Source organism: Platichthys flesus, chromosome 5, assembly GCF_949316205.1.
Source record: "Platichthys flesus chromosome 5, fPlaFle2.1, whole genome shotgun sequence".
Lineage (NCBI taxonomy): Eukaryota > Metazoa > Chordata > Actinopteri > Pleuronectiformes > Pleuronectidae > Platichthys > Platichthys flesus.
The window spans coordinates 25956346-25983414 of NC_084949.1; the positions used below are offsets into that span (position 1 = coordinate 25956346).

At 43.8% G+C, this 27069-nt stretch overlaps 3 protein-coding genes across 3 annotated transcripts in view; 2 read left to right on the forward strand and 1 right to left on the reverse strand.

Annotated features, from left to right (window-relative positions):
- Positions 1–5662, forward strand: part of LOC133953979 (voltage-dependent T-type calcium channel subunit alpha-1I-like) — a 113852-nt gene extending 108190 nt beyond the window's left edge. Inside the window, exons 36-38 of the mRNA XM_062388199.1 lie at position 192; positions 377–591; positions 2331–5662. Of these exons, the coding sequence (XP_062244183.1) occupies position 192; positions 377–591; positions 2331–2999 (885 nt within the window). The 3' untranslated portion in view covers positions 3000–5662. The remainder of the gene's footprint in view (positions 1–191; positions 193–376; positions 592–2330) is intronic.
- Positions 5663–7042: 1380 nt separating this feature from the next.
- LOC133953677 (kinesin-associated protein 3-like) lies at positions 7043–9255 on the forward strand. The gene is made up of 2 exons (XM_062387720.1): positions 7043–9116; positions 9191–9255. The coding sequence occupies exons 1-2, from the start codon at positions 7055–7057 to the stop codon at positions 9253–9255; spliced, it is 2127 nt and encodes a 708-aa protein (XP_062243704.1). The 5' UTR covers positions 7043–7054.
- Positions 9256–22286: 13031 nt separating this feature from the next.
- On the reverse strand, positions 22287–27061 carry LOC133954063 (B-cell receptor CD22-like). Its single transcript, XM_062388342.1, has 9 exons — positions 26816–27061; positions 25639–25992; positions 25338–25568; positions 24943–25209; positions 23961–24221; positions 23663–23747; positions 23479–23536; positions 22965–23053; positions 22287–22655 (listed from the first exon to the last, which is right to left on the reverse strand). The coding sequence occupies exons 1-8, from the start codon at positions 26817–26819 to the stop codon at positions 22973–22975; spliced, it is 1341 nt and encodes a 446-aa protein (XP_062244326.1). The 5' UTR covers positions 26820–27061; the 3' UTR covers positions 22287–22655; positions 22965–22972.
- Positions 27062–27069: the final 8 nt, after the last annotated feature.

Here is a 27069-nt window from a genome sequence, read left to right on the forward strand (position 1 = left end):
GAGATGTTATGTTGAATGAATCTGTGCAAAGATCTGAAAAAGAGGTGATTGGTTTATTTATTCCAGATATTCAACAAGAATATCAACAAGGCGGAGATCATCAATGGGGGCAAGGATATATTTTAATGTCATCTGATAAAGACTGATTCCTCGTTTGAAGATGACAGAACCTAATGGCAGCAGAAATAAAGGGTCCCTGGATAGAGCCTTGGGGTACACCACATAGAACACAGTATCTACTCATTCTGAGCATTACTCCCAAAGGAAAACTAAGAGGTGCAAGGTTGAAACTGTTCTAGACAATAATGGAACACAACGCAATCCACTGAACATAGAGTATTTAAGTTGGAACTAACCTTTAACCTTCTCATTTCAGACGGTGATGGAGAAAGTTGCGGCGGCGGTGGTGGTGGGTCGTCGCCCGTCTTCCACTTACCAGCGGACTTCTTCCACCCGGCTGCCGCGGCTCATCCGGGCAGTCCGGGGAGCAGCGTCGGCCCCGGAGACAGGGGGGCGTCCATGTTGGCGTCTCCAGCCTCCTGGGCGTCCCTCCGCTCACCCGGAGCCAACAGCAGGCCCCTGAGCTCTCAGGTATTAGGAACAGATGAGTGGAGGCATGTGTGTGTTGGACGGTTGGATGGAGAGACAAATGGAAAACTGACATCGGTATCTCGGTGCAACACGTCCGAGACGAGACGGAACAGTGTAAACAGACGATTCCTGAGAGATCGTTCACTGAACCGAAGTTGTCATGCATCAAACACACATCAGGCAGTCAGATGGGATTTGCCAAATGAGGTATTGTGCAGAGCGAGCTTGTGATCTGGAAGCTTGGTTCTCTAACCTGCCTCCACCTGTAGCTACGCACAAAACAAAGGCACAACACAACAACACAAGAAAGGTGTTTTATCACAGTTTGTCAACAGTTAATAAGAAAAGGTGACGGGACTTTACCCGATTAGAAAATCCACACTCGACTGCGGAGTGACACAATTAGAGGATTGTGTGATGACTGAACCACATATTTATCTCCAATTAAAGCGAGGAGCTCATCGACACTGAAAACAAACGAGAATGAAAAGGCCCTTATTTTCGTGCCTGTAACGATGGCGACCGACACCTCTCTCTGTCTCCTCTACCTGTTCGGTTTGTTTGGCTCGTGCCTCAGAGCCTCTGTGATCCTCAGCTGCTACAGTAATGCTCTGCGGCACTCAGCTAATTAGCCCGGCCAGCTCTGAGCCTGATACCGACTCTGTGCACATTGTTGTTCTTGGCTCAGGTTCTACACGCTCTTCGTGTCCCTTCTCTTCTCTTTCCTTTATCTCTTCATGTCCTTCTCTGGTGTTCTTTCTCTCCGTTAGCCTCACCTCTCTTTCTTCTGTCTTTTGGTAATGTCTCTGCCAACCCCCTCCATTTCTCCCTTCTCCTAATCTCTCCCTCTCCCCTGTGGTCTCGTGTACCGAGAACATGGCGCGTAACAGTGCCAGCCTTCTCCATGATGAATAACACCCTCCTGCCTGTGCAACGTATTGAGTAAAACTAATTCTTAAAGACACAAAACTCTATAGCACAGTTTAAAATTCTGTTGCATCAAAAACGTCCGACACTAAACGATTTTGTGTTTTGAAACTATCCTTTATAAATTCAAGTTTGAGCTCTTTGCTCTGTGATACTCTGAGCGGTTGAGGTGGTTCTTCAAAAACCTGAACAACACTGGCTGCACTGAGAGGCTGCAGGGACGGAGCTGAGTGAGCAGCGGCCCTGAGAAAGGAAACAAGACTGAGTCCTGTCCAGCGTTGTTAATTTTGAGTCTTTAAAGGCTCCAAATTTTCAGAAAATAATTAGAAGTGAAGTAAAAGAAAGTCTTCAAGCAAAGAGGAGGATCCTTCGTTAATGTCTGACAGCAAACGAGAGCTGAGCTCGACCTCAGTTCAGTCACACAAGTATTTTGTTAATATTTTCTGTTATATAAATATTATTATAGGCATTATTGCAGTATATTTCAAATGTAATTTCAATAAATGCAGTTGGTCAAAGCACCAGCAGCTCATGCTATAACAGTACCGACCAAATCACCGTGTTATCACGAGAGTTATAGATTTAAAAAATACAATTTACCTCGGTGATACCAGTTCCTATATTGGGGTTTAAACTTTAAGATATTTTGCTGAAACAGGTTTTACAGGATTAAATTAGGGATTAAATTGTGCAACACAGATGGAATTAATACTTTATTGAGTTCATCTTCCCTGTTGGTGCTTCACTTATCTTTAACTTTTCCCTTTTCTTTCTGACTGCCTCTGTCCCTCTCTGTCACCTCCTCTGTGCAGCACCCGTCCCGCAGTGACTCGTCCCTGGCCACGGGCAGTTCGGAGGGCAGCCTGCAGACCACCCTCGAGGAGGGTCTCAGCTTCAGCGTCTCCCCGCCTCGGGACCTGGATCTCCGCGGGCCTCTCCCCTGCCCTCCTCCGAGCCACCACTCACATCCACAGGTACCAGACACAGGAGACCAGGGCAACCCTGTGCTAAAGAGACGCAGCACAACTTTGACCCTCAAGGCCACCAGGGGGCACCAGCGGAGCCAGAGCAGCTGTGGCGGTGGCAGCACCAGCCCGGGCTGTCCCCGGCAGGACTCCATAGACCCGTCGGATGAGGACGTGGGCACGGGGACAGGCGGAGACGGCTGCCGTCAGACCTATAACAGCGAACACTTGTCGGAGACGCTGAACAGCCTCTCACTGACGTCGCTGCTCACCACGGGCTCTCTGGCTCCCCAGCTGGTGAAGAAATGTAACAGCACGGGCTCGCTGGATCAAACCAATTTATCCGCACGGAGTAAAGACGGACGCCACGTCTACGGCATCGATGTCCACGGTTACTTGTCCAACCCCTGGACAGAAGGAAGGGCGAGAGGTGACGGGGAGAACAGTGACATCAGTGGCTTCAGCGAGGAAAGCAGCCGCCGACCCTCAGACACAACCTTCAGGAGGAATAGATGAAACACTTGTTGCCTCACTGTGGTGGAACTTTATCTATTTCCATTTCTGGACCTCTGGGGCAGAACAGGGAGAGACTCTCAACGTGTCCTGTGAAATCCTCTTTTCTTTGAATTGTCTGTTCTCTCTCTCCTTCCTCCTCGGACCTGGCGGCTTGAGATCAGTCGTTTCTCTGCTTTTCGCAGGATCAGTGCTTTCTGTTTGAAGGGACTTAACAATGATGACAAGGGGCTTAGCCTGTTAGCATAACCAGGATTCTTCCTGGCAGACGCTGGCTTCACACTCGAGCCATGCTGAAGGGCAGATTATTCAGAAAGCCATTAGAGAGACAGGACTGAAAACTCGCAGTGATTGATGAACGCTACTAAAAGGTGATGTCATTCTCATGAAACTGCTAGAAATCAACATTTCCTCCGAGGAACAGGGCTTGTTCGACCCGGCGTGCCGTCAACAGTGGTGTCAACGTTGAACCGATGCCCTCTTCTGAGGAAGGGCTGAACTTTGTACAGGTGTTTTTTGTTGGTTTGTTTTGGTCCCATCCATCACTAACAGTAGCATCAACCTAACTTTTGTCCAGTTGCTCACAGAAAATGGAAAGGTCTTGTATTTCATGTGTTCCTTTTCGACTTCAGCGTGTTGAAGTTGAGTGTAGACGCGTCTGTCTCTGGGAGACGGAGACAAACAAGGAGCCTGGACAGTCTGAGTATTTGAATAGACGGGATGGTTACGTGACTGCTGCTGAAAATACATGTGGGTTGTCAGTGGAAGCGTTGGCCACTTTCCGAGTGAACGCTTTGTGCTTTCTTTGACCCCATGAAAGGGCTAAAATGTGTTGAGTGCAGACCTGGGCCAAATTCTGTCTTTTGCTATGAACAAAATTTTAAAAAAACAGGTACATTCATGATTTGTGATGATGATATAAAGAAACGTGTCTCAGATATAAACATGTCAACGATGTCAGATTCAGAAGTTCTGCTTTTCTGTATTCAACCATTTTAAACACGAAAGAATTCAAAATTTGTTTTTCATACCAAACACATCAAAATAACTCTATTTAAACAGATAGTTCTGTTTCCTACAGGTCAAAGATACACTTTGTCGAGTAGAGGAATAAACACATTTATTGTAAACAATTAAATTAGTGATTTAACGGTTGGACATCATTAGGAGTCCTGGAATTTTCCAGCTTCGAACTGAATCTCTGCATCGGGCAGCTGTTGAATTCGGATTTCCTGTTTTGATTCTGTTGAAATGTTCTTGGATTAAAGTCAAAAGAAGTATTTACCTCCGCCTCAGGACACTTTAAAAACTTAATTCCTCAAAGTTTCCAAGTTTTTGCAACAACAAAACATTGAGGCGCCTTTGAGTTAAACCCAGAGAGCTACAGCACACAACCGTGGACTGCAAATAAAGATGGACGACACGTCTCCACTTCCTCCCACTATCCAGAGGCGCCAAGAGCCAGAGTCTCTGCAGTATTAGTCAGTTCCAGCTGCCAGTAATGACCATGAATCCTGTTTTTATATCATCAATTTACTAATGTAATAAAACTCACGTGAACAAACATCAGTGTTATAAGAAAAACCTCAAATAACAGACACCCTCTTTGAGAAGTTGTATTGAATGCTTGTTTAGTTTTCTTTAGTTAGTAGGTCAGTGTCCCATCTGCTACCACGCAGGAGGCTTCACTTTTGGGGTAGAGACATGTCGTCCATCTTAATTCACAGACGATGAACAAAACATCCAGAGATAAACGGTTGAACCAAAGGGGCAATAGTTATTCAGGCAATAACTTTATCAACACTAACAACAACTACATCTCCTTTGTAGATTGAATGAAGGTAATTGTTGTGTTAACAGCTGTTGTGTTAAATGTTAAGCAACCAGGACATCACAAGATGGGATTTACAGGTTTTTGTTTGCTGCTTCAACCTCAAGTGAATATTTGACTCAGGTCTGCTCGAGTGTAGCACGATGCGAGAAAATGACCCAAATACTACGACAAGCGACTTCTCTGAGCACATGTCAGACATTTTGACGACACGTGATGACCCAGCGTAAAATATATATTTGTGTCACAATCCTAAGCAGTTGGTCCTCAGGTGGACACACACACACACACACACACACACACACACACACACACACACAGTACATACATGTTGTCAAAGGCACAAACAGCCACAAACAAACGTAACATGAAGATCAAAGTCAAAACAGAGAGTAGAGAGAAAAAGCTCAGTGTTTATCTCTCTCCCTCCTTCTTCTCATTCAATTGTAATATCTCTCTTCCGCAGGGAAGCCAGAGTATTAGATAAACTATGGACGCCCCCTCTCTATTGGAGATATGCAATATGCTACAGTAGATGTACAGTTAGGTGTATGAGACTCGTATAGATAGGCAATATGGTGAGAGAAGATTATATTTATGAATTCCCTGTATTAGAATAAAATGTCAGAGAGATTCAAAGGTCAGTGAAAGGATGATGATGTATTCATGTATTCCAGAGTGTTGGACTGTGTGTGTGTGTGTTCTTCTCTTGTTTCCCCTTCATCTCCCTCAGCCTGATTTTTTTTTCTTTCTCCAAAATGCATGTGGGTTTTTCTTTTTCCTGTTTTCTTAATGTCATCCTAGTGTCATATAAAAGTGAAATAGATTTTCAACAGCCGCTGACTCCTGAAGTCGTTCTTTCTCGTTGAAGGTTGCTTTATTTTTCTCTTACATATTCAGGGTTGTGTTGGTTCAACTCCAAAGGTTACTTTTGCAAACAGTGCCCCAAATGGCATGTTGGCATTAAATATAACTTAATGTCTCTCATAGGACCATCAGAGCTGCTCGGGTGGCGCAGTGGTGCAGGAATTAGCATTGAAAGTGTTTACGTGTGTGTCTAGCGCGTATTGTTTCAGGGAAGCGATGGAGCTGATCTCGACAGAAGTTGGTTGTCATCTTGCTCAAAGACAACAAAGGATGCAGAAGGTAATTGAACATTTTCTTTTTTCCATTCAGCGAACGTTCTTGTACAAACATCGCTTGGAGCCTCCAGACCTTCAGGCCCACTGCGAGTGGCAGTGCTGCTGTCGGTGGAGCTCTTCCTCTCTCTCCACTCGCTCACTGTGAATTCAGCGGGGGGATCTCCTGCTGTGTTCTCACATTGAATCATGTAGCTGTCAACTTGATTCTTGAAATGTTGGTTACTGCTTGTGGTGTTTGGTGCTGAGCCTGTTGCAATGAATATCATAGCCTATACAAGTTTGCATGGTTGATTCTCCAGAAAAGTATAAGAGCCGGCATTTAGGCGAAAAACACGGTGTAAATGACGCCATTTTAAGCTGATATTGATTGTCAGGGCTTATGGACCCTTGGATGACACCACAGGAGCAGTATGGAGGCATGTTAGGTTTATTCCTGTCGTTTTTTTTCATTTATCGATCCGCATCTGGCTACTTTTATTCTGCTCCATGCAAAACACTCCCTCTTGGCCCCTTCATTAGATCTAAGGATTTAGTGTCGTTTCATAATGACATCATCTCTTATGCAATATGATGACAAATGATTGGCTATTTTAAATGAGCTGTAGACCTTGTCTTTGATCTTATTGGTTCTCAAAGTTAAATAATACAAAGCGATCTATAGAAGCTCAAATTTGTTACACAACATCAGAGTTTTCAAAGTAAAACAGGGCCCATAGCTAAGTGTAGACGCCAGATATAAACTTGAACGTAAAAATTGCAGACATGTTTTTTGATCAGTTTACTGTCAGGTCAAGATGGAAACACATTTCACCCACCCCGGTTTGAAGAGCAGACACAGGAGGATCATCTTGAATTGGATTTCAAAGGAATCATATGATCAAAGGCACTTGAATCTGTATCAAAAGACATAAGAAACAGTCTGACTTACCTTAGTTGAATCTTTGAGGTGAGAGACAATGATTCATTTACAACAGCAACAACTTAGTAAACTAAATGGAGATCGGCAAAGCTGAACGACACAGTAAAGTAACAGTTAAATTGTCTTCATCCACTGGACCTTAGCCTCGCTTAAGAAACTGAAGAAAATGCAGGATTACACACACTACATCAAACGCTGTGTGTCCGTTGGCAGTTTAGAGGTTCATCCCACGAAGAAGGCCATCGTTGTGGAATATGAGATGGAGGCGTCCATACAGGAAGACAGCGGAGATGTTATACTGGGTGAACACAGGGGGGGACAAAAAATCCTCTGTGTGCCGGATCTGTCTCCCAGTACAGATGTGGAAGCCTTGGCCAGGAAAGTGGTGAAGGGTTGTGAGCTTATCTCTTCATCCTATTTGCCCAAGGTTGTGCAGCTCCTCTACTACCTGCAGAACAGGAAATCGTCCTCTGGGAAGGCCAAAGTGGAGAAGAAGGTGGAAGGAGATGTGAAAGAGTTGCCTTTCTTTGAAGGAATTGAGTTGAATGAGGAGGCCACTATAACCAAATTGGACGAATACGTGGACTTGCTCTATGAAGACCTCCAAAAGAAGATCAGAGGCTCTGCTCTCATTCTGCAGCTCGCCCGCAAACCTGACAACCTGCCTGAACTGCTGCACAACGAAGCAGCTCTGGGTGCTCTGGCCAGAGTTTTGGGAGAGGACTGGAAACAGAGTGTGGAGCTGGCCACCATTATCATCTACATCTTCTTATGCTTCTCTAAGTTCTCCCACTTCCATGAAGTGCTGAGAGATAATGGAATAGTTACGTTGTGTATGAGTCAGGTGGAACATGAACTGAAGAGACATGACATGTGGTGTAAGGAGCTGCACCAGGAAAATAAAGATGGCGAATCAGAACCAGAGAACGGTTCTCTCAGAAGAGACAAAGGAAAAGCTCTGAGGAAATACCAAGAGTTTCGGGCTAAACATGAGCAACTGCTCAAATTGTCTCTTAACCTCCTGTTTAACCTCGCCGAGGACACCGGTACAGAGAGGAAAATGAGGAAAAAAGGTATTGTTGGTCTGCTGGTGAAAGTTCTTGATCGAGATGATGAGGAGATGCTGGTGCTGGTGGTTTCATTCCTGAAAAAACTGTCCATCTTCTTGGAGAAAAACAACGACATGGCCAAGGTGGACATTGTAGAGCAACTGGATCGCCTGGTTCCCTGTGCCCACGAGGATCTGTTAAACCTGACTCTGCACCTGCTGTTAAATCTCTGCTGCGACTCTGTGCTCCGAGCCAAGATGGTGCAGGTCAGACTGCTACCTAAACTGTTTGGCTTGTTGGGTGATGAGAAGAACCGTCAGATACTGATGATTATCCTGTGTCACATCAGCATGGACGACTGCTTCAAGGGCAGCTTTGTTGACGCTGGCTGCACACCTCATCTCCTGCAGATGCTGTTTGAGTGCGGTGAGGAGAAAGTTGAAGCCAACCTGATCTCCATCTGCATCAACCTGGCTGTGAACCAGAGGAACGCACAACTCATGTGTGAAGGGGATGGGCTGAAGATGCTGATGAAGAGAGCTCTGAATACGAAAGACTGTCAGCTGATGAAGATGATCAGAAACCTCTCAAAACACGATGGACCAACCAAACCCCTGTTCATCGACTATGTGGGTGACCTGGCAGCACAGATCCATGCAGATGAAGAGGACGAGTGGGTGTGTGACTGCCTGGGGACGCTGTCCAACCTCACCCTCCCATACCTGGACTGGGAGTTGATGCTGAAAGAGTACAACCTGCTCCCTTACCTCGAGGACAGACTCCAACCAGGCTCAGCACAGGATGACTTCGTCCTAGAAGTGGTGATTATGATTGGAAAGGTTTCCATGAATGGTGCCTGTGCCGCCATGTTGGTTCAGTCCGGCGTCATCCCTGCCCTTTGCGAGCTGCTGGCTGTTCAACAGAAGGACGACAAGTTTGTGTTTCAGATTGTCAACGTCTTCAGTCAGATGGTTTTTCACCAGGACACACGAGACTTCATCATCAAGGACACGCTTGTTCCAACCTACCTGATAGACATGATGCTGGACAAGAATGTTGAGATCGGAACCCTGTGTGAAAACACCCTCAATGTTATTGCTGATTACGATGTGGAGTGGAGGAGGAAGTTCCTCAAAGAGAAGTTCTGTTTCCAGAACAGAGAGTGGTTGTCGGTTGTTCTAGAGCCATGATCACCAACCTCCACTTTTTAATTTTAAACGTAAGCCGAGATCTACCGGACTGTGGAGATCACTGGTTTCATCAGGTTGATGAGTCTGAAACATATCTCAAGGATCATGAGAGAACCAATAGCTGCTAGGATTGTGAATTCGACCATCATAATGATCAGAGGTATTCAGATGGCACAATTTCCCCTTTTATGTATTTAATTATTATTATTTGTAATTAAAGCCTTAAATTTGATTTAAAATTGATTTGCTTGACTATTTGTCTACCAGAAGGTCGGTGGTTTGATCTCCTGTCCTCGGGCAAGACACTGAACACCGAGTGTCCCCTGTGTGTGTGTGAATGTGACCTGTTCTGTAAATCAATTTGATATGAATGTAAAAAAAGCTCTAGAAATACAGACCATTTCAGTTTGATCTCCGACAGCAAGTCCTTAATTTGTCCTGTGTGAAATGCTGCCTGCTTTGATTTGAATGTGTGAACAGGTCTGTTAACAGAAGAGCTTGGGACACACTCCTGAGTGTTCGACCGTATTGAGTCAAATCTGCTCTGAATCTTTAAAAGCTTCAAAGTTTTCCCCACAGGAGCAAAGTTTCTGATTAAACATATTTTTACCACCTAAGAATATCTGCAAACAAATTCAGAAAAAGGCAAAAATGTGATCTTCCTTCCCTTCTTCTCTATTTGACTCCTCGTCCTTCCATCCATCCTCAATTACACTCTGATACCACTTCCTCCCTTTCATCTCTTATTCTCCTCTCTGATCTCACTGAGGCTCGGGCCTTTACAGACATGGAGCTGCCAACTTTGAAAGAAACATCATTAGTGAAATATATTTGACACAGCCTTGCTATCTCATAAAACCCTCGTAGAAATTAATTCAATCTCTATTTTCTGCTCATTTCCTGGTGCTGGAGAACAAAGCACTGGAACTTTCCCTCTAAATCCTTCAGGCGACATTTAGAACCAACAAGCACATGCATGGAGATAATTATGAATCCAATGAATATATGGACACAGTCACGTTCACACAGTAGCTGTCCTCAGTCTGAGCAGGAACACATTTACATTTGTAAGCACGGCCGGATAAAAACAGGAAGCCCAGGGGCAAAGAACGAGCTGTGGGCCCCTCCCCGGATTCAATGTATGTTGTGAACATTCTCTGTCGACTCTATCAGTCAACACATTTCTACATTAATTTCCAGAAACTACTTTTATTCAGGAAAATTCAATGGGTAACTACAATGTTTTGACCCCCACAACCTAAGGCTCATTAATGTGCACCATTAAATACATGAGGACGCAGCCTTCTGTCCTTACTCTGCGTCCACATTTTCTAAAAGTGAAACAGCGCTATGAGACAAACGGTGATTTGTGATATATAAAAACAAAGTGATGACTGATTGAAAGCAAAGTCCTTCCATCATCCCAAGTCTGAACAGGCCGTCCAATCAGAGAGAGGCTGAGCAGCAGCTGTGGCAGATGTTGTCCAGCTGTGATGCTCCTCTTGTTTTCACTGTTGATGCACATCTGGGCCTCACCCAACTGTGGGTGTGTGTATGTGTGTTTATATCTATGTGTGTTTGTGTGTGTGTTCATTCTTAGAACGTCTGACAATGAAATATTGAATGGAAGTAGATGCAATATTGTAATATGGATGGCAGAGCAAACCTGTGTGTTTGTGTGTGTGTGTGTTTGTGTGTGTGTGTGTGTGTGTGTGTGTGTTTGTGGGGGGGGGGGGTGCTTGGTGTATGCTGAAAAAGCCGTCATGCTGTGAACCTCACCACCTCCTAATTAGGAACTTTAATATGGAAATGTTCAATCTGCTGCTACCATTAAAAGCTAAATGCCACACAGCGTCAGTAACATGTTCTCTGACACACACACACACACACAGACACACTCACACACTCACACACTCACACACTCACACACTCACACATAAATGTCAATTTGCACACAGCTTCAAAATCCATCTGTCTTTCAAAGAGTCAAAGTGAGGAGTCACAAAGGTGTCAGGAGAGAAACTCGCTGCTAAATCATTGTGAAAAAATACCAAGTAGTTAAAGTCATGGTGGAATTCCACTCAACACACTCACACACACACACTCACACACACCTCCTTGACAAACCAGGTGTGACCACTTGATAGAATTTAAGGTGCAACAACACGATAAGAGCTCTTTCAATTTAATTCCCATTCCCATTAAAAAAGGTAATTAGGCCACGGAGGGGGAGCTGGAGGTTCACAGATAGCCAATTAACCAGCGGAACGGCTACACGCGTGTTTCCTCTCTGTCTGCGCCGTGCTGCACAATAAAGAGGCCAGGGAGGTCAGAAGAACCAGGAGGCTGCGTGGCACGACACGCAATTACCACCGCTGCCTCCCCCCCCCCCCTCCCCATCTCCGGCTCGGGCTTTTACTTAGAGCTCAAGCAGAGGCGCCACATTCAGCCCGGAGCAGGAGGGAAACAATGGGAGAAGGTGTTTAAGAATGAGCTGTGTGCAGGTGCCAAGCACGTGCACGCTCTGGAACGTCTGCTCCCTCCGTCGGCAGCCAACGAGCACTGGGACACAATGGAGGAGTGATGGGCGCTGAATCTCTGCTGGCAGAGGCAGATGCACTGACTCATGCACATATGGACATATTGTACGTGCACAATCAGTCTGTCGCACAAACCGGAGCCGTCACACAAACCGACAGCGCTGCTCCTCGGACTGTTTATTTAGAGGAGCAGTTAGACATGAATGGATGTTGCGTTGTCGATGTGTGTGTGTGGAACTGTGTTAGTTTGTGTATGTATGAATGGATCTTTAAGACAGAACCTTCAAGCTGTATCACCTGTATTTGTGGTATTTCAGCTTTTTTTTTGTACAGTACGAGTCGGTGAAGGCGCGTCGCCCGCCTTCCTCGCCTGTAAGCTCACTTCCACTCAATTGAATTAATTTGTTGGGGAGAGTTTGCAATCAAAAGCTCAACACGTGTTTCATGAAGCTGAAGTGTGACTGTACATGAGAGCACGTACGTGGGAGTGTGTGTGTTGGCTCCTTTCAGCCCCATCGAGCAGGCAGAAGTGGTGGAGGCAGATTGAAAATGAAGCATGTTATTACTGCAGTGACTCTGAAGGCCCTCGAGATGGAGCACTGAGGTGGAGTGTGTGTGTGTGTGTGTGTGTGTGTGTGTGTGCATGTGTGTGTTTCTGTATGCATATCATTCTGATTGAGAGTTGAGGGCATCGCTGTGTAAATCCTATCACATCATTTGTAATTGTAGCTAAACTGTATTTCCCAGGCTAAATGACTCGAAGGAGAAAAAGGAGGAGGAGTAGGAGGAAGAGGAGGAGGAGGAGAAGGAGGCGGTTGGTTGGTCAATATGTCGCAGTGAGCTAGATGCATCGTAATGGGCAGGACAAAAGCATCCGTCCTGGGAGTTGAGCCCAGTGGAGCTACATGGCAAAGAGGGTTGTAGGTTGATCTTCTGTTCAGCATCTCGTCCTATTTGTGAGATAACATCTTGACATCTTTACCTCTCACGGAAAACATCCCTTCTTTGTGCAATGATGTGTGTGTGTGTCTGTGTGTGTGTGTCCTTGGACTTGGAGGGAAAGGAAGAAGCTTGAGATAATTCACTGTGACACAGCAACCTGCAGTGAATATTTTCGGAACAAAGAAGCTCACACATGACCAGGGAAGGATGAATGAATTTAAGCCTCACTATTCAGCATAGAATTAGCTGTGGTTAAATAAAAGAAAGGACACGAATCAAAGAAGGGAAAGAACCAAGAATGCAGCTGTAATGCTCCGTGCAGTTTGTTAAATCCCTTCCCTGGAGCTCAGTGTACAAAGAACAACGGGAACCAGCTACCTACCTAGCATTGCTGTTAAAAACTAACTTCAAAGCTAACTTCAAAGGACACTGTAAGCAAGGGGTTCCTGAGGCGGCACCACCCACTGGCAAGGGGTGTAACTGCAAGCTTGCTAAAATGGCAAATGTTACGCTGCTGCAGTTCATTATAAATGACATCATTAGTTTGCTGTGTTGTCTGCATGTAGGATGTAGACAGCCACATTGTCATAAGTAGGGGAGGGGGTTGGAGAACATGTGAAGGGTTCTCGTTAGGTTTCATTCTGACCTGGACTCCCCCTCCCCCCTTTTGATTCCTTTTGAAAAGCGAGTTTCAGCTCATCAGCCTCGCTCTTGTTTCTCTTCACCCGTCTCACTGATCCACTCCTTTCGGTTGTTTCGGTGCAAATTGGCCGACAAGTCACAGATTGAATTCAGAGAGGGCAACGAATGGGTTCCCATCCTGTTGAGCTGCTAATTGGCCGCGGTGATTGGACCTGACCTCTTCAGCCTTAGCCCACGGATGCATTTTCCATCCAAACCCCCCCCCCCCCCCCCCCCTTCAGGTCCAGCACACATAGCACTACAGCTCTTTACCTTTGTTTTATTGTGTTGGTCTTGTTCCCAATGAGCTGGAGAACCATCGAGCTCTCGACCTCCACATCTGCCACGTCAGCTTGTTAATTAGCAGCAAACATCTGCCGGCGGCGGTGGAGAGGAGTGAAGAGAGGGAGGCTTTGCAGAGGGGAAGAGAGACGCAGGGAAACAACCCAGAGCTTTGGACCCACAACAGAGGCACCGACCGGAAGTGCTTCACCCAACACTGCAGTCAAGAGAGGAGGGCGGGGGTGGGACGTGTATCCAGCTCTCGGTAATAACTAATGGATTTTTCAGCCGGAGAGATGAAGCTCTGTGAGCACTTGATTATTTTACTTTGCTATAAGCATGTAGCGACTTTTTAAAGGAGACATATTCAGCTCATGTTCAGGTTTTAATTGAAATCTTCATTAGTGTTATCACTTGAGAAGGTTTTCATGCTCCAATGTTCAGAAAACATCGCTTTCCTAAAACTGTGCACTGCTGCAGCTCCTCTTTTCAGCCTCTGTCTCAAAAACGACATCATTTTTCTGTTTCCTTCAATTTAGTTACTTCCTGTTTTATTATTTCATCTCTCGCTTCTGAGTTTACACCCCCCCTGTTGTTTACCTTGCCCGTCCTGCTTGGCTCAACCTTTGTCTTATTATTGCACGTATGCAATTCCTTTGTTTTTGCATGTTCTTCTCGTCTCGCTCCTGAAATCCATCTATTTTCTTGTTTTGATACCTTTTCCTTTACTTTGCACCAAACCCAAGTCCTGAGTCTCAAGGAACCTTCACTTTCTTCTGCGACAGTATTTCGCCTTGTTTTCAACTTCTGTTTTCCACGGGTACAAGACGACCTACTCATTGATATTCGTGTCAAATGTATGTATGAGGCAGTCTGAGAGGATAATCATTTAATTACCTCCTCCGCTGCGTTTTTCTGTCTTTGTTCAGTTTCACTTTGCAAAGCCGAACAACCATTTTATTCTATTAACCTAAATATGATCTGATAGCGCAGAGCCCGACCGAATGAGCATTGATTCTTCTGAGGGGCTGAAACCAAGCTGGTGAATACTGAGGGCGGCATTAACACGGTGAAAGACAGAGAAAAGAGGGGGAGACGGAGAGAGAGAGAGAGAGAGCTCTGCGCTCAATCAGTGGTAATTTCTGCTCAGACCAGTGAACATGGTGTTATTGGATGAGAGTGGACGTCTCTGAGCCTGAACCAATCAGATCAGTGAACCGTGACCTTGCTGCCTCCCAGCATCTCCTTCTGTGTGATATCAGAGTATTGACTCAGGTCACGAGCGCCAAGGTCGTGTACATGTTATTACCACGTGTACATTGTGTGTCTTTGAGATCTTTATTTTTAGTGTGTGTGTGTGTTTGTGTGTTATCGAGGGACCATCAGGCCTCAGGGTGTGTGTGTGTGCATGTATTCTCTGATGTTGATCTTCCCGGTCTGTGATGCTACTTGTAGTCGTGTTTTTGTGCTTATTATAGCGGCTGAACTCCGACCAGATCTCACTCCTCTCGGTGTAAGAATTAAATAAGAGAACCTGTCAGATTCTGGATCTCATAAGTTTTGACAGACATAAAGTTTCGGAGGTTCAGATGGAAGTAAGATCGTAACGAGGCTGAACTCGTTACATCCGACAGCCAATCAGATGTCCTTCTATTCCTTCACTATCATTTTTCATATTGATAAGGAACTCAATGATTGGGAGGAACCTTGATGTGGAAGATCTCTCACCTCAGTTATTTCCTCAGGGTCCAAACAGTATGTGAGATATTCTCAGACATTTTATTATACAATAAAAGATATAAAATATAAATATAAAACCTGTAAGAATTGGATCATCTTGAAAGGCTTTTGGAGTGAATGGTGTGGCTTGTGATAATTGATAATAATTGGGTAATCCAAAAGCTATGATAAATAAAGAATATTGTTGTTCAGATGAAATGACAATCAGCTCACTGTCCGAATGCTCTGAAAAAGAAGAGGGTCCTCACTTCTTCAGATTTTCCTCCTCATCGTTTCATTGCAGTAAAACATTCCCCTCATGAATATAGAAATGAAGAAACACAAACACACCCACACTCCCTGGACACTATATCCTGACACACACACACGCACACACATGTTAAGTATATTTCACACATATATAAAAAGCACCCCCCCCTCCCTATGTGCAGTTTGCCACATATCATGTTTAAGCTTCAGCCCACACTCCACATCCTTCCTCTTCATTTCCAAACACACACACACACACCAGAGCCTCCGAGTGCAGATATATGCAGAGGCTCTCACTATCTCCCGCTGTCATGTTGATGGGCAATCATTTTCCATCCACGGTTACATAACTCCGATAAACCTCTTAACGAATGCCCGACCTCGCACTGGGAAATTTGCTAATCCGTGCCGATGCCCTGTCGGCAGGTGTGAGCCGGTTTAATTTTCAATAACTGTTAATATTTTACCGTCTGACCAACGTTTTATCCTCGGTGCCTCGGTGCCTCGTGCTTCTGGCTCCGGTCGACAGGCCGCCCTCGGCTTTCACAGCTGACGCTAACACAGCTGCCATCTTAGCACCCTTCAAAGGGAGTTGTGTTGTGCGTTGGTGTCAGTTTACGTGAATGAAGGCGAAGACGAGGTGTTTGTTACATGACTGAGTCGTGTTAGCGAGTCAAACTAATCACGAGGCTTTTTTGTGAGGTTCTTTAATCCGTCTCTGGGTCCCTCACTTCCACATTGTTCTGTTCTCAAGCTGTTTTCAGACGTGAACTTCAGGAAATGTCCCTGGAGTTCAGGTCCAGAACAGATCCAGAGTTTCTCTTACACATGTGAAGATTGGACCTCATTGCCAGAAACTCCTAGTTGACGTCTTCTTCTGCATCTTCTAACGTGTATCCCTTCTTCTTTTTCACCCTGAGATATTTGTTTTTCGGGTTTGGCGTCCATCACGAGTTAGAAGCATCATCAACGCGTCCACTGGCTCGATGTTTTACAGCTGTATTCTCATTTTCTGGACAGGAAGAAATCTGGTCCTCAAATACTTCACCTACGATAACCTTCAGGAATATATCTGGACCTTTGAGCCTGAATGTCTGAAAGCAGCTATAAAAACCCCTCCAGACACAACCTCAGCTTTCTCTTTCCCCCCTTTCTGCCTTATTCCTTTCCTCATTCTTTGGACTTGATGTGGTTGTCTTTTGCTATTAATTTGACATTAGAGTAATGTTGCAGAAACATATGGAATTACACACATGCCTGCACCAGGTCCAGCCCCATGCAGAGTGGAGAAAATAGAAATACTCTGTAAATAAGATTCTTACGAGCCCGATTGTTTCTGTCCTCTACAGTAAAAAGCTGAATTCATTGTGTTCTATTAAAAGAAGCAGGATAACGTACAGTCTCTCTCCGCCTCATTCACACAAGTGAGCTCGGATTAAAAATAGACGCGTGATGAATCTGTTTCAGTGGTGAATCCTTATCGTCATCAATGGGGAAAGCTGAAAGAACTGACGGGGGTGTGGGGGGGGGGGGGGGGGGACCTACAGTAAAGGAGCTTTTGACAATGAAGAATTTATGTTAATTTGTTAAAATAGGATTCCTATATGTAAAATAAACCTATGCAACTAAATCTTACGTAGACCGAACAAATATCAGTGTAAAGGTGCGACAAGCTTGAGAGCCGTCATTGGCTGAGAGGAGATCAGGTCAAATCACATCCCCCTCTTATGTAGCAGAATTAAGATCATGTGTTTTTTGCTGGCAGATAAATAAAGACATGCCTCTCACACCACAGACAGTGAACACACAAACACACACACACACTCAGACATTCTGCCAGAAGATGCAGGAAACATATGCTACACTAGCGGAACACAGTTTGCTCTTCGTTTCCCTCGCCCGAATGTCAAACTGCTGTAAGAGCAGAATACACACAATTACACACACACATACACACACACACAAAAAAACACACACTTTATACTTTATGCCTGCAGTGAAATCAAACAGATAAGATGAAACTTTAATTTAATGTCACTGCCAATTACTGAGTCTTAGTGCAGACACACACAGACTCACACACTCGCCTACAAGTTGTGTTCATGCTAATACACACACACTTTTATATCAAGTGCAAAAATGTCTTGGGAGTATATTAGTACCTGGTTAACACACGTGTGAGAACTCGCTTTTAAAATGATCCATAAATCAAAACTTTATATCTGTTATTATGTTTCTTTGATCCTGTTCCTTGCCATTCATTTTTGTTGTATGTATCATATCAGGATTATTTCTTTTTTTCTTTTTAAACTATTATATTATTTTGCTTTTTAATGTTTCGCTGTTATTTGTCCCGGCTGTTTTGAAAGTTCCTATAAAAACAGAGTTATTATCGTCATTATTATAACCGTAACCATCTAAACTCACATTAATCCAACTTGATTCTGACTTTATCTCTAAAGCACAAAACAGAAATAGGAGAAAACACAAACCTTACAGTGGCATTTGGCATTTAAGTCACATTCAGCCAATATTAGCCGAAGGCAGCTCAATGGCGTCGGGGCCATAAAGGAACAAACCACGACAAGGAGAGAAAAAGCAATTTCAGCAAAACGAGGAGCAGTGGAGCGGAGGAGAAGATTTAAGAGAAGGAAAATTGGATGCATCTCTTTATCCGGGGAAGCATTTAGTCAGGCTCTTCTGGACTGAGATACGAGGGGGAAACGATAATTGATGCTGAATCCGAAGATTCTGCTGAAGCACGAACAGAAGAAATTATGTGCATTTGTAATCCGGGGAAGAGTTTAACGGGTTTTCTTTGGGCTGCTGCTCGGCCCCTAATGAAACTGGACACAGTGATTTAACATTCACAGAAGGACCAGTTGATTTGAAACAGGTCAATGGTCACGGACATAGTTTGTCACCTGATAGCAGCAGAAAGAAGCTCCGAGCAGATGAGGACCTGCAGCTGGATCTGTGCAGGTCACCGGTTCCTTTTAAAATCAGTAAATATGATGAAAATCCTCCAAATATTTCTAAACATCAAACATTTAAGGTTCTTGAACATCTCTGCAGTTAGATCAATACCCAGCATCCGTGGATTCAAGGCTCTCGCTCCCGTCTGCTTCCTCTTGATTAAATAATCGTTAAATACGTTGCATATTTGATAAATAAATTGAGAGAAATCAATGTCAATAGCCAGCTTCTAACATCACAATGCCTTTTATTAAAGAATCTCCAGTAAACAAGAGAGTTTGGTTCAAATACATCAAGTTTTTTGTAAAATTCATTTGATTTATCTGTGGCCCGATGAAAATTAAAAGGTTTTACAGAACAAACTATTTCTTATTAATTGTTCATTTCAGATGTTTACACTGATCCATACAATATTGAAGAAGGTTTTCCCAAACGCCAATTACATAACAACATCTAAGGAGTAATTTGACTATTTATTGTTTTTATTCAAAGCATCCATATCACTCAGGTTTGAGTTTTTTGGTAGATGAAAGGATGAAAAACCAACAAACAGAGAAAGGCCTCGAGGCCCCAGAACTCTGTCTCCACTGTCAATCACACACCTACCAGCCCATCCAGGGCACTACTGGTTTTCCCAGGACCTCCACAGACCCATCGATACTTCAGGTTTTGAGTTATTTACTTGAGACCAGGAATTAAGTCACCAGAAGGTTTGGTGGCTGTAGTTGAGATATTTCCGAGGTGGACTGTCTCTCCAGCTCCTCCACCTCCTAGAACCGTGCAGTTCAAAAATCCCCCTCACTTTCATATTCTCCCTTCCCAGCTCTAGTCACACAGCACGGATTTGATAGCTTCATATTGTAATTACAGTTACAGCTCATGGCCCCCGCGACACGGCAGCTGACATGGAGCCCTCGGGCTGTGTGGATCTGACACTGACAGGTGGTTTCCTGTGAGGACGACTCCTTGGCTTCAGAAAGGAGCCGTCCCTGCCGCAGGTGGAACAGACTTCACAGCACCTGACGACTTCATCTCTTCAGCCTCTCAGCTCCTCATCCAGCGGCTGCCTGACACGACTTACCCCTGACTTTGATGTGCGCCGCTGGAGATTGCAGCATCCATCATGGATCATACATCCGCCATTCGTGTGTCCGTCATTAATCATTTCCATATAATAACACTGTCAGGTATTTCTTCCTCTGGCCTGGATACTGGAGGATTGGTTCCCTGGGATCCATCTCCAGCGGCACCTTCGGGTGCACGACCATGAAACAGGTTCGGAAACGGCTCCGTGAACAGGCCGTGCATTATTTCAACACTCCACCAGTGAGGAATCATCAAGGAAACACAGACCACTGGGTTTTCAAAGAGGAGAACTTGTAATTAAAAGGAGAGAGTAGATACAAGGATCTTTTTCAGGTGTAATCAGTCGGTGTTGTTGTGAGAGGAGCTGCAGTTAAATCGGTGATCCCTTCATCATCCTGCTCGCTGACATGAGCTGGAAACAGGATGTTGTGTGTGTGTTTGTGAACAAAATAACTCAACAATGCATCGATGGATTTTCACCAAACTTGCTGGGAATGTTACCTGAGAGGGAATCTCCAGATGATTCACTTTTGGACGCGATTGCTCAAATATATTATCCAGAAACACACTTTCAGAGATATTGCTGGAGAGAGAGATAAACTAAATTCTTATTAATCATTTTGTTCTGTTTCTGTTGTTTTTTGTTTTCAACAGTGTTGATTCATGATTCACGGAGCTTGAAGTAAGAAATCTGGTGCATTTATGATATTATCGAGTGTGTTGATTTAATGAGACTGTTTTGGGGTTGTTGCATCTTTTTTTATCAATTTTTGTATCCATTCAACCTTTGAATTCAATCTCACAGGGAAAAGAAAGAAATACATATTTCTACCTTCATTTTAGTGTCTTTAAAACCTTTTACAGTGAAGCAGCTACTGGCCTTCGATGGTTTTATTTTTGTGAAAGCGCTGGTTAACCTGTAAAGAAGAAAGACTCGACAAAAATGTTTAAGCAAGAAATAAATCCCTGAACTGGCAAAGTTAAATGAGTGAGATAATTTAGCAACACAACTCAGACTTTGCTGTTTTTTTTAATTGTTGAGTCTTTATACTACTCCATAGAAGATGGAGGAGTTATTTTCTCTTCTTCTCCTCACTCAAAGTCTGTTGTTTAAGCCGACATGAATTCACACACACACAACAGACACACACCATCTTGAATCAACGATCTGTTTGATTTGTGTTCAGGCTTGGCTGAAATAAAGGAGAGGGGAGGGGATGTACGACAATGACCTCCCTCTGGCCCTGGCCCTCCTCCTCCTCCTCCTCACTCATCGCTCTGCCTCCTGACGGAGGATTTATCCACCTCAGGTGTCCCACCAGTCTGTCCCTGTCCCCGTCCCCGTCCTCGCACGGCTCCTCTCAGCATAAACAGCTCCGGGGCTCAGTCCTTGAACTGAAACTTATTGTAACATTAGTGTCTTATAATATCGGAAATAATGGCCCTTTAAGCCGGTCGAGACCTTGTGTTCCCCCGGAGCCGCTTTGCAAACCTTTCCTGTCACCACCAGTGTTTCCTGATTTAAGTATTTTGCTACAGAATTATGTAAATTTAAAACTCAAAATGTTCCACATCCACAATGTCCCATGGCTGCTTATTCATCAGTTAAGTCAAATCAGTCAGACAAATATGAAATCAGTTTTTATTTTAGAAAGTGCTTTAAAAAGTATTATAGACTGTTACTGTTCTTACAGTTGTGCTTTAACTTACAAAATAAGGTTTTCAATTACAACAGTCATTCTATGACTGGGTTAGGGTTAGGGGTCAGTTCAGACTTGTGTCCTGCACCTGAAGCTTAAAAGGACAAACTCTGATTATTGGCTTTACTGTATCAAGGTGGCCCTACCTGGCCCCACAACAAGTGAACAAGGTTCAGCAAGTGACTTTGTTCCTCTGATGTTTTCTAATCATCACATTTAGAACTGAACTTTATGAACTTTAATTCAAATTTATGTTCCAGGATGAACCAGGTGCATGCTGGTGTTTAATTTTAAAGTGTAAAGTGAGCGCAGGTCAGAGGAGGAGTGAGGAGGAAGCAGACTCCGACAGAGACTCTGACACAGACCGGATCTTTAACAAGTGTCTGTCCTGGAGGAGAGCTGTTAGAATTATTCAGAGTCCGAGTCGCGATGCTTCTAAGAACAGAGAAATGTCCACAGCTCCAGTGCTCAGCTCTGTGCAGGAGACGTGGAGGGAGGGAGGGTTCAGAGACTAGTCTAATCTCCCCACCTGATATTTAGGTTATTTATTATATTTCAATATATTTGTTTGACAGGGAAGCTGTGAGTTAACAGGAATATAATGTTACTTTATTTAATAAAGGGCACTGGGCAGTGGCTCCAGCCCCCTTTGGTGTCTATGTGTGCACATTCCAGCCTCCATCAATTCAATCTCCCTCAATTCAATCAAGCTGCACCAGAGTTCAATCACTCATAGAAAACAGTCCTCTAAATGATCCTGATCGTTTTCAGTCTCACAATTATAAAGAAAATGACAAAAAACATGCTCCAGGCTCCGCCCCTTTATCAAATTTTGAGGTAAAATCTGTTTTAATTTTTCTAGTGTAATTCTGCTCCAAAACAAAGACAAATAGATAAAGAGTGAAAACAAAAGACCAAAAACCTTTTATTTAAGAAGAATCATACAAATCACGATACATAATAATTCATCAATTTAAGAACCACATTAATATCATGTATAAGACGTAAAAAATATATATTTATTGCAGAAAAGACAACAACTACAACAACACGATGGACAAAAGAAGGAAAAACCAACACACCAACCCACAAAGGGTCGTAGGATCTGAGAATCTTCCTTCAACCTAAATCAACATCAGAACTAAAGCTCACAGAAACAAAGCTGCGAAAACTGGACGACTGGACCCATCAGAAAAGAAAAAGAAAAGTAACAACACAACAAAACTCTTGCTCTAAAGGTCATGCTGTACAAACTGCTGCTGCTGCAACCGGGGATGGAAAGAGATATACTTCCTCTTCCCTCCTAAATACTTCAAACCAATCACAGTGCACCTCAGGAGAAAATAAAACCATGAGTAGAAAGGAAATGTACAGGTGTTTTCCTCTTAATTCAAAAGCATGGTCTTATAGTTTGAGGACTGGACTTGCACGTTCAGATTTCGTGATGTTTTTACTCAACACCCTGTGCTTGCACTCACACAGCTCCTGCTGGTGCTTAGATTTGCTCCACTTCTGCTCAAACTCTGCGCTTGCACTCAGATTTCCTGTATTTAATAACTACACACTATGATTTTTGTAAAACTCACTTGTACGGATGTACTCTGAAGTCATCTTGGTTGTGTTTGTCCCAGTGGCTCTGACCTGATGCTTCACACCAGGTCTTCCTGCTCCTCTGTGTCTTCTGTCTGTGCTGCAGCAGCAACGTTCTCATACTCAGGACAGTTGTGTGACTGTAAAGGAGAGATGAGAAAATATTAATCCTCACTGGACTTTATTCATGAAACCTGCAAATAATCACAGTTCATTCAAAACAGTTTAAATGTAGTTGCGCCCCCTGTCCATTGGTTTGTTTGTTCATCAGCAGGATTACACAAAAACTGATAAACTGATTTCCACAAAACTTGGTGGAAGGATGGGACATGGACCAAGAAAGAAGTGTCAACACACTGTGCTGTCACCCATTGGTTTGTGAGCTGCCATTTTGAATCCTCCATTTTTTCATGTTGTCCGGCGCCATCTTGGTTATTTGAAACCAGAAGTAACCATATTTGGAGGAGAGGGGGTGGAGCCTGAATCAGGACCCAAGGACTCTGCCCGCCCACCTAAACCAGTGACCTGCACTGACCTGAGTTCTTTTGGCCTCACTGTCTCTCACCTCTATCATCTCCACAGCTTCATTCACTTCTGATTTCAAGCTCAGAGTTTTCTTCATCCTGGATCGAAAACAACAACAAACACAACATTTGACAAAATGAACTTCATAACACTGAAACTAGTGTTTGAAGACATTTGAAGAAGACAGTAAAAGTGCAGAGGGTGAACTGATGGATTTGTTTTACCTCGTCCACAGAGTCCAGACAAGCACTGGAACCAGCACGACCACCAGAGTCAGCCTGATGATATTCATGATTATCAGTGACTTCCCTGGACAACAGACAGGAGACATTAGCAGTGTGGTTAGACTGATGACTCAGTTTGCCAGGTGATGCTGTTGGTCAGTCAGTATTGTTCATGTGCAATATGATGCGCTTGATATACAGCTGTGACACATCTGTAGTATTGATGGTTTAAGGTTCTGGTGCAATGAAAAGGAGGGGGGGGGGGTGAAGGCTGTAAAAGTCAGACTTCTAAAATCACCTGCTCCAACAGTCAGATGTAAGGTGGCCTTACTACGTCCGTGTGTGTTCTGGGCCTCACACTGATACTTTCCACCATGTTCAGCTGTGATATCAGTGATGGTGAAGATTTGTCCTGATGCTGTTGGTGAGTCCTCGTCCTCCTTGTACCAGGTGTAGTTAGCTGCTGGGTTAGCATCACTGCTGCAGGTCAGAGTCACCGAGCTGCCCTCCATGATCTCACCAGAGGGACTCACTGACACAGAGGGAGGCTTTGGAGCGTCTGTATGTGTGAAAACAGAATGATGATATCAGATGACTGACATTGTGTTTAACAATTGGGGACATACATGATATAATATGTTAAAGTCAAAGGTGCTCAGGTAAGTGGAGTCACTGAGTTACATCAGCAAAGTTGTTAAACTGACACAGGTAAATTCTTCTTGTTGTTAAGTGAGAGGTTTGTTTCAATGATTTCCTGTTTCACTACTGTTTCCAGACTCCCCTGAATGTCCACAGATTTCCAAAACACAGTCCAGTTTGTAACGTGGACTTAAACGTGACATATTATGACCCTTTTCCACAATTAGACAGAGTTTCTACCGAATAAAACGTGTGAAGAGCCCTGTTCAGAGTGGCCTGTTTGTAGGCATGTCTCTTAAAATGTCAATGAGCCACTGCTCCCCCTGCTGGGAGGTGTATGTGTGACGTGTGCACAGGAGCAGGGTTTTATTTTCACCACTGTCTGTCTGCTGAGAGCTGTTTGTTCGTCATGTGAATGTGCACAGTGAAGGAAATATCTTTGAAGTGTACTGAGGATGGTGAAAGCTTTATGGATGTTTTTACTGACGCTGGGTGGATTCCTCTTTGTGCTGCTGATGGTCAGACTGTGAATATTTATGAGGCAGAAGTCAAACGACCCATATCTGCACATTTAAAATGTAAAGGACAAAGAATGGGACAGATTCAATATATCTTCACTTAATAACCTGTGTTTCACTCACATGTCACAGTAATAGAGATGTTTGCTGAACTCCTTCCCAGCTCATTCTCAGCTGTGCAGAAATACTCTCCAGAGTCTGACGACCTGATGGAGCAGAGGACAAATTGTGTCTCTTCACTGAGACATTCAACTTTTTTATCTCCACTTCTTTTGTACCAGGTGTAGTTAGCTGCTGGGTTAGCATCACTGCTGCAGGTCAGAGTCACTGAGCTGCCCTCCATGATCTCACCAGAGGGACTCACTGACACAGAGGGAGGCTTTGGAGCGTCTGAAGGATAGTTTATATTAACACACAGGATGAGAATACAATGAAAACACTGTCTGTTTTATTTGTTAAAAGTTTAAATTTGAATTATTTCCACATTATTGTAGTTTCATGAGGAGGAGTAAACTCACACAATGTAGGAGAAGTGAAACGCTCCTGTCCTTCTATAGCACAGTGATATCTGTCTTCAGCATTAAAGTGTCGGAGGTGAAAGTATTTTTTTCGTCCAACAGGTTTATTGTTATTGTACCAAACGTAGGAAAGATGATCAGGGAGCTGACACCTGCTGTGACAGGTCAGCTCTGTCCAGGTAGAAGATGGATTGGCTGTTGATCTCCTCACATGTACCTGGAGCTGAGGGTCTGTGAACAAACATGTGATTTTATTTCAACATACACACTAACATTTCAAACTGACTAATGAAAATGTTACCTGTGACAGACAGAGTGACTCCAGCTGAACCAGTAAAACTCCCAGTAGGTTGGTTTGTTGTGAACATGAACTTGTACACAGCTGAGTCTCTCTCTCTCAGGTTAGAGATTCTCAGAGTGCACTTGTTGTTTCCACAGAGATTCTCCACACGACCTGAATACTCCGGATCAGTCCTTAGATCAACGTGAATCCCATTACTCTCTTTATTGAACCAGAACGTTTCCTGAACTGTAGTATCACGGAGATTCAAAATGGATGTGTATGTGTAGGAACAGTTAATGTCCACTGTTGATCCTCTGAAGGCACAGATCTCAGTAGAAGTGTAACTCACACCCCAGCCATTCTGACTCACCACTGTAACACAGAGCACATCAGAGAATCAGAAGATAAACTTATACATTTATAAAACTAACTCCATGTATTTTCTCTGGTGAATCACCAGTCGACAGGTTTTCATTTTAAGATGATGATGAGGCCAAGAAGAGGAAACTTTCAGTTCACATAAAACACAGTGAAGTTCCCTTTAGACTTCAGAGTGAGGGAGAAACACACTGTTGGAGGTGAGGAACATGAGGGACCTTGTATAATTTGCTCTTATAATGGAGCAAACTGGTCAATATGGAGGAAATGATCTGTGTCTTTTATGCAGAGTCGACCAAAGATGGACGACACGTCTCCACTTCCTCCCAATCTCCAGAAATGAAACCAAAATATCCTGGATACCAACGCTGCCATCTTTCACATTTGGAACCACAGTCTGCACAGTAGTGATCCGCAGATGGAGCCACAGTATCAAGGTCCCGCCCATACATGAGCTCCACCAATCCTGAGTCAGCATCAGCTGTCAATCATGAAGTTGAATCTAATTTTAGTATCATCAAATAACTAATTAAAACCAAACTTATGAGAAACATGAACAATAGAGTGTGATAAGAACGACCTAAAATGACAGAAACCATTTTTAAGAAAAATGTCATGTCTTCCATCTTTATATACACAAGCAGAATACTAGTACAAGTACTACACAAGTTTGTCAGTACTGACAGTAGTATCCCAAGAGTTCAATGTGCCCATGCAGAAAAAAGTATTTAAAGACACATGAAGTTATGGTACAATGCATTATCCCACATACTCCAGCAGATGGGGCTGTTAGTGAAATACTGTAGATTAAACTCACACATTGACGGAGAGCGGAAATCCTCGAGTCCTTTAACAGCACAGGAAGCTCTGTCTTCAGATTGAAAATAACTTGAATAAGGTGCTCCTTCCTCCGTCTTCTGTTGATTCTCGTACCAGACGTATTTCAGATGATCAGGAAGAGGACAACTGCTCTCACAACTGAGCACTGCCCAGTTAAAAGATTCATGCTGCACTGATCCTCTCACCTGCACATGCAGGTGAGAGGATCAAGTGAACCAAACTTGATCCTCT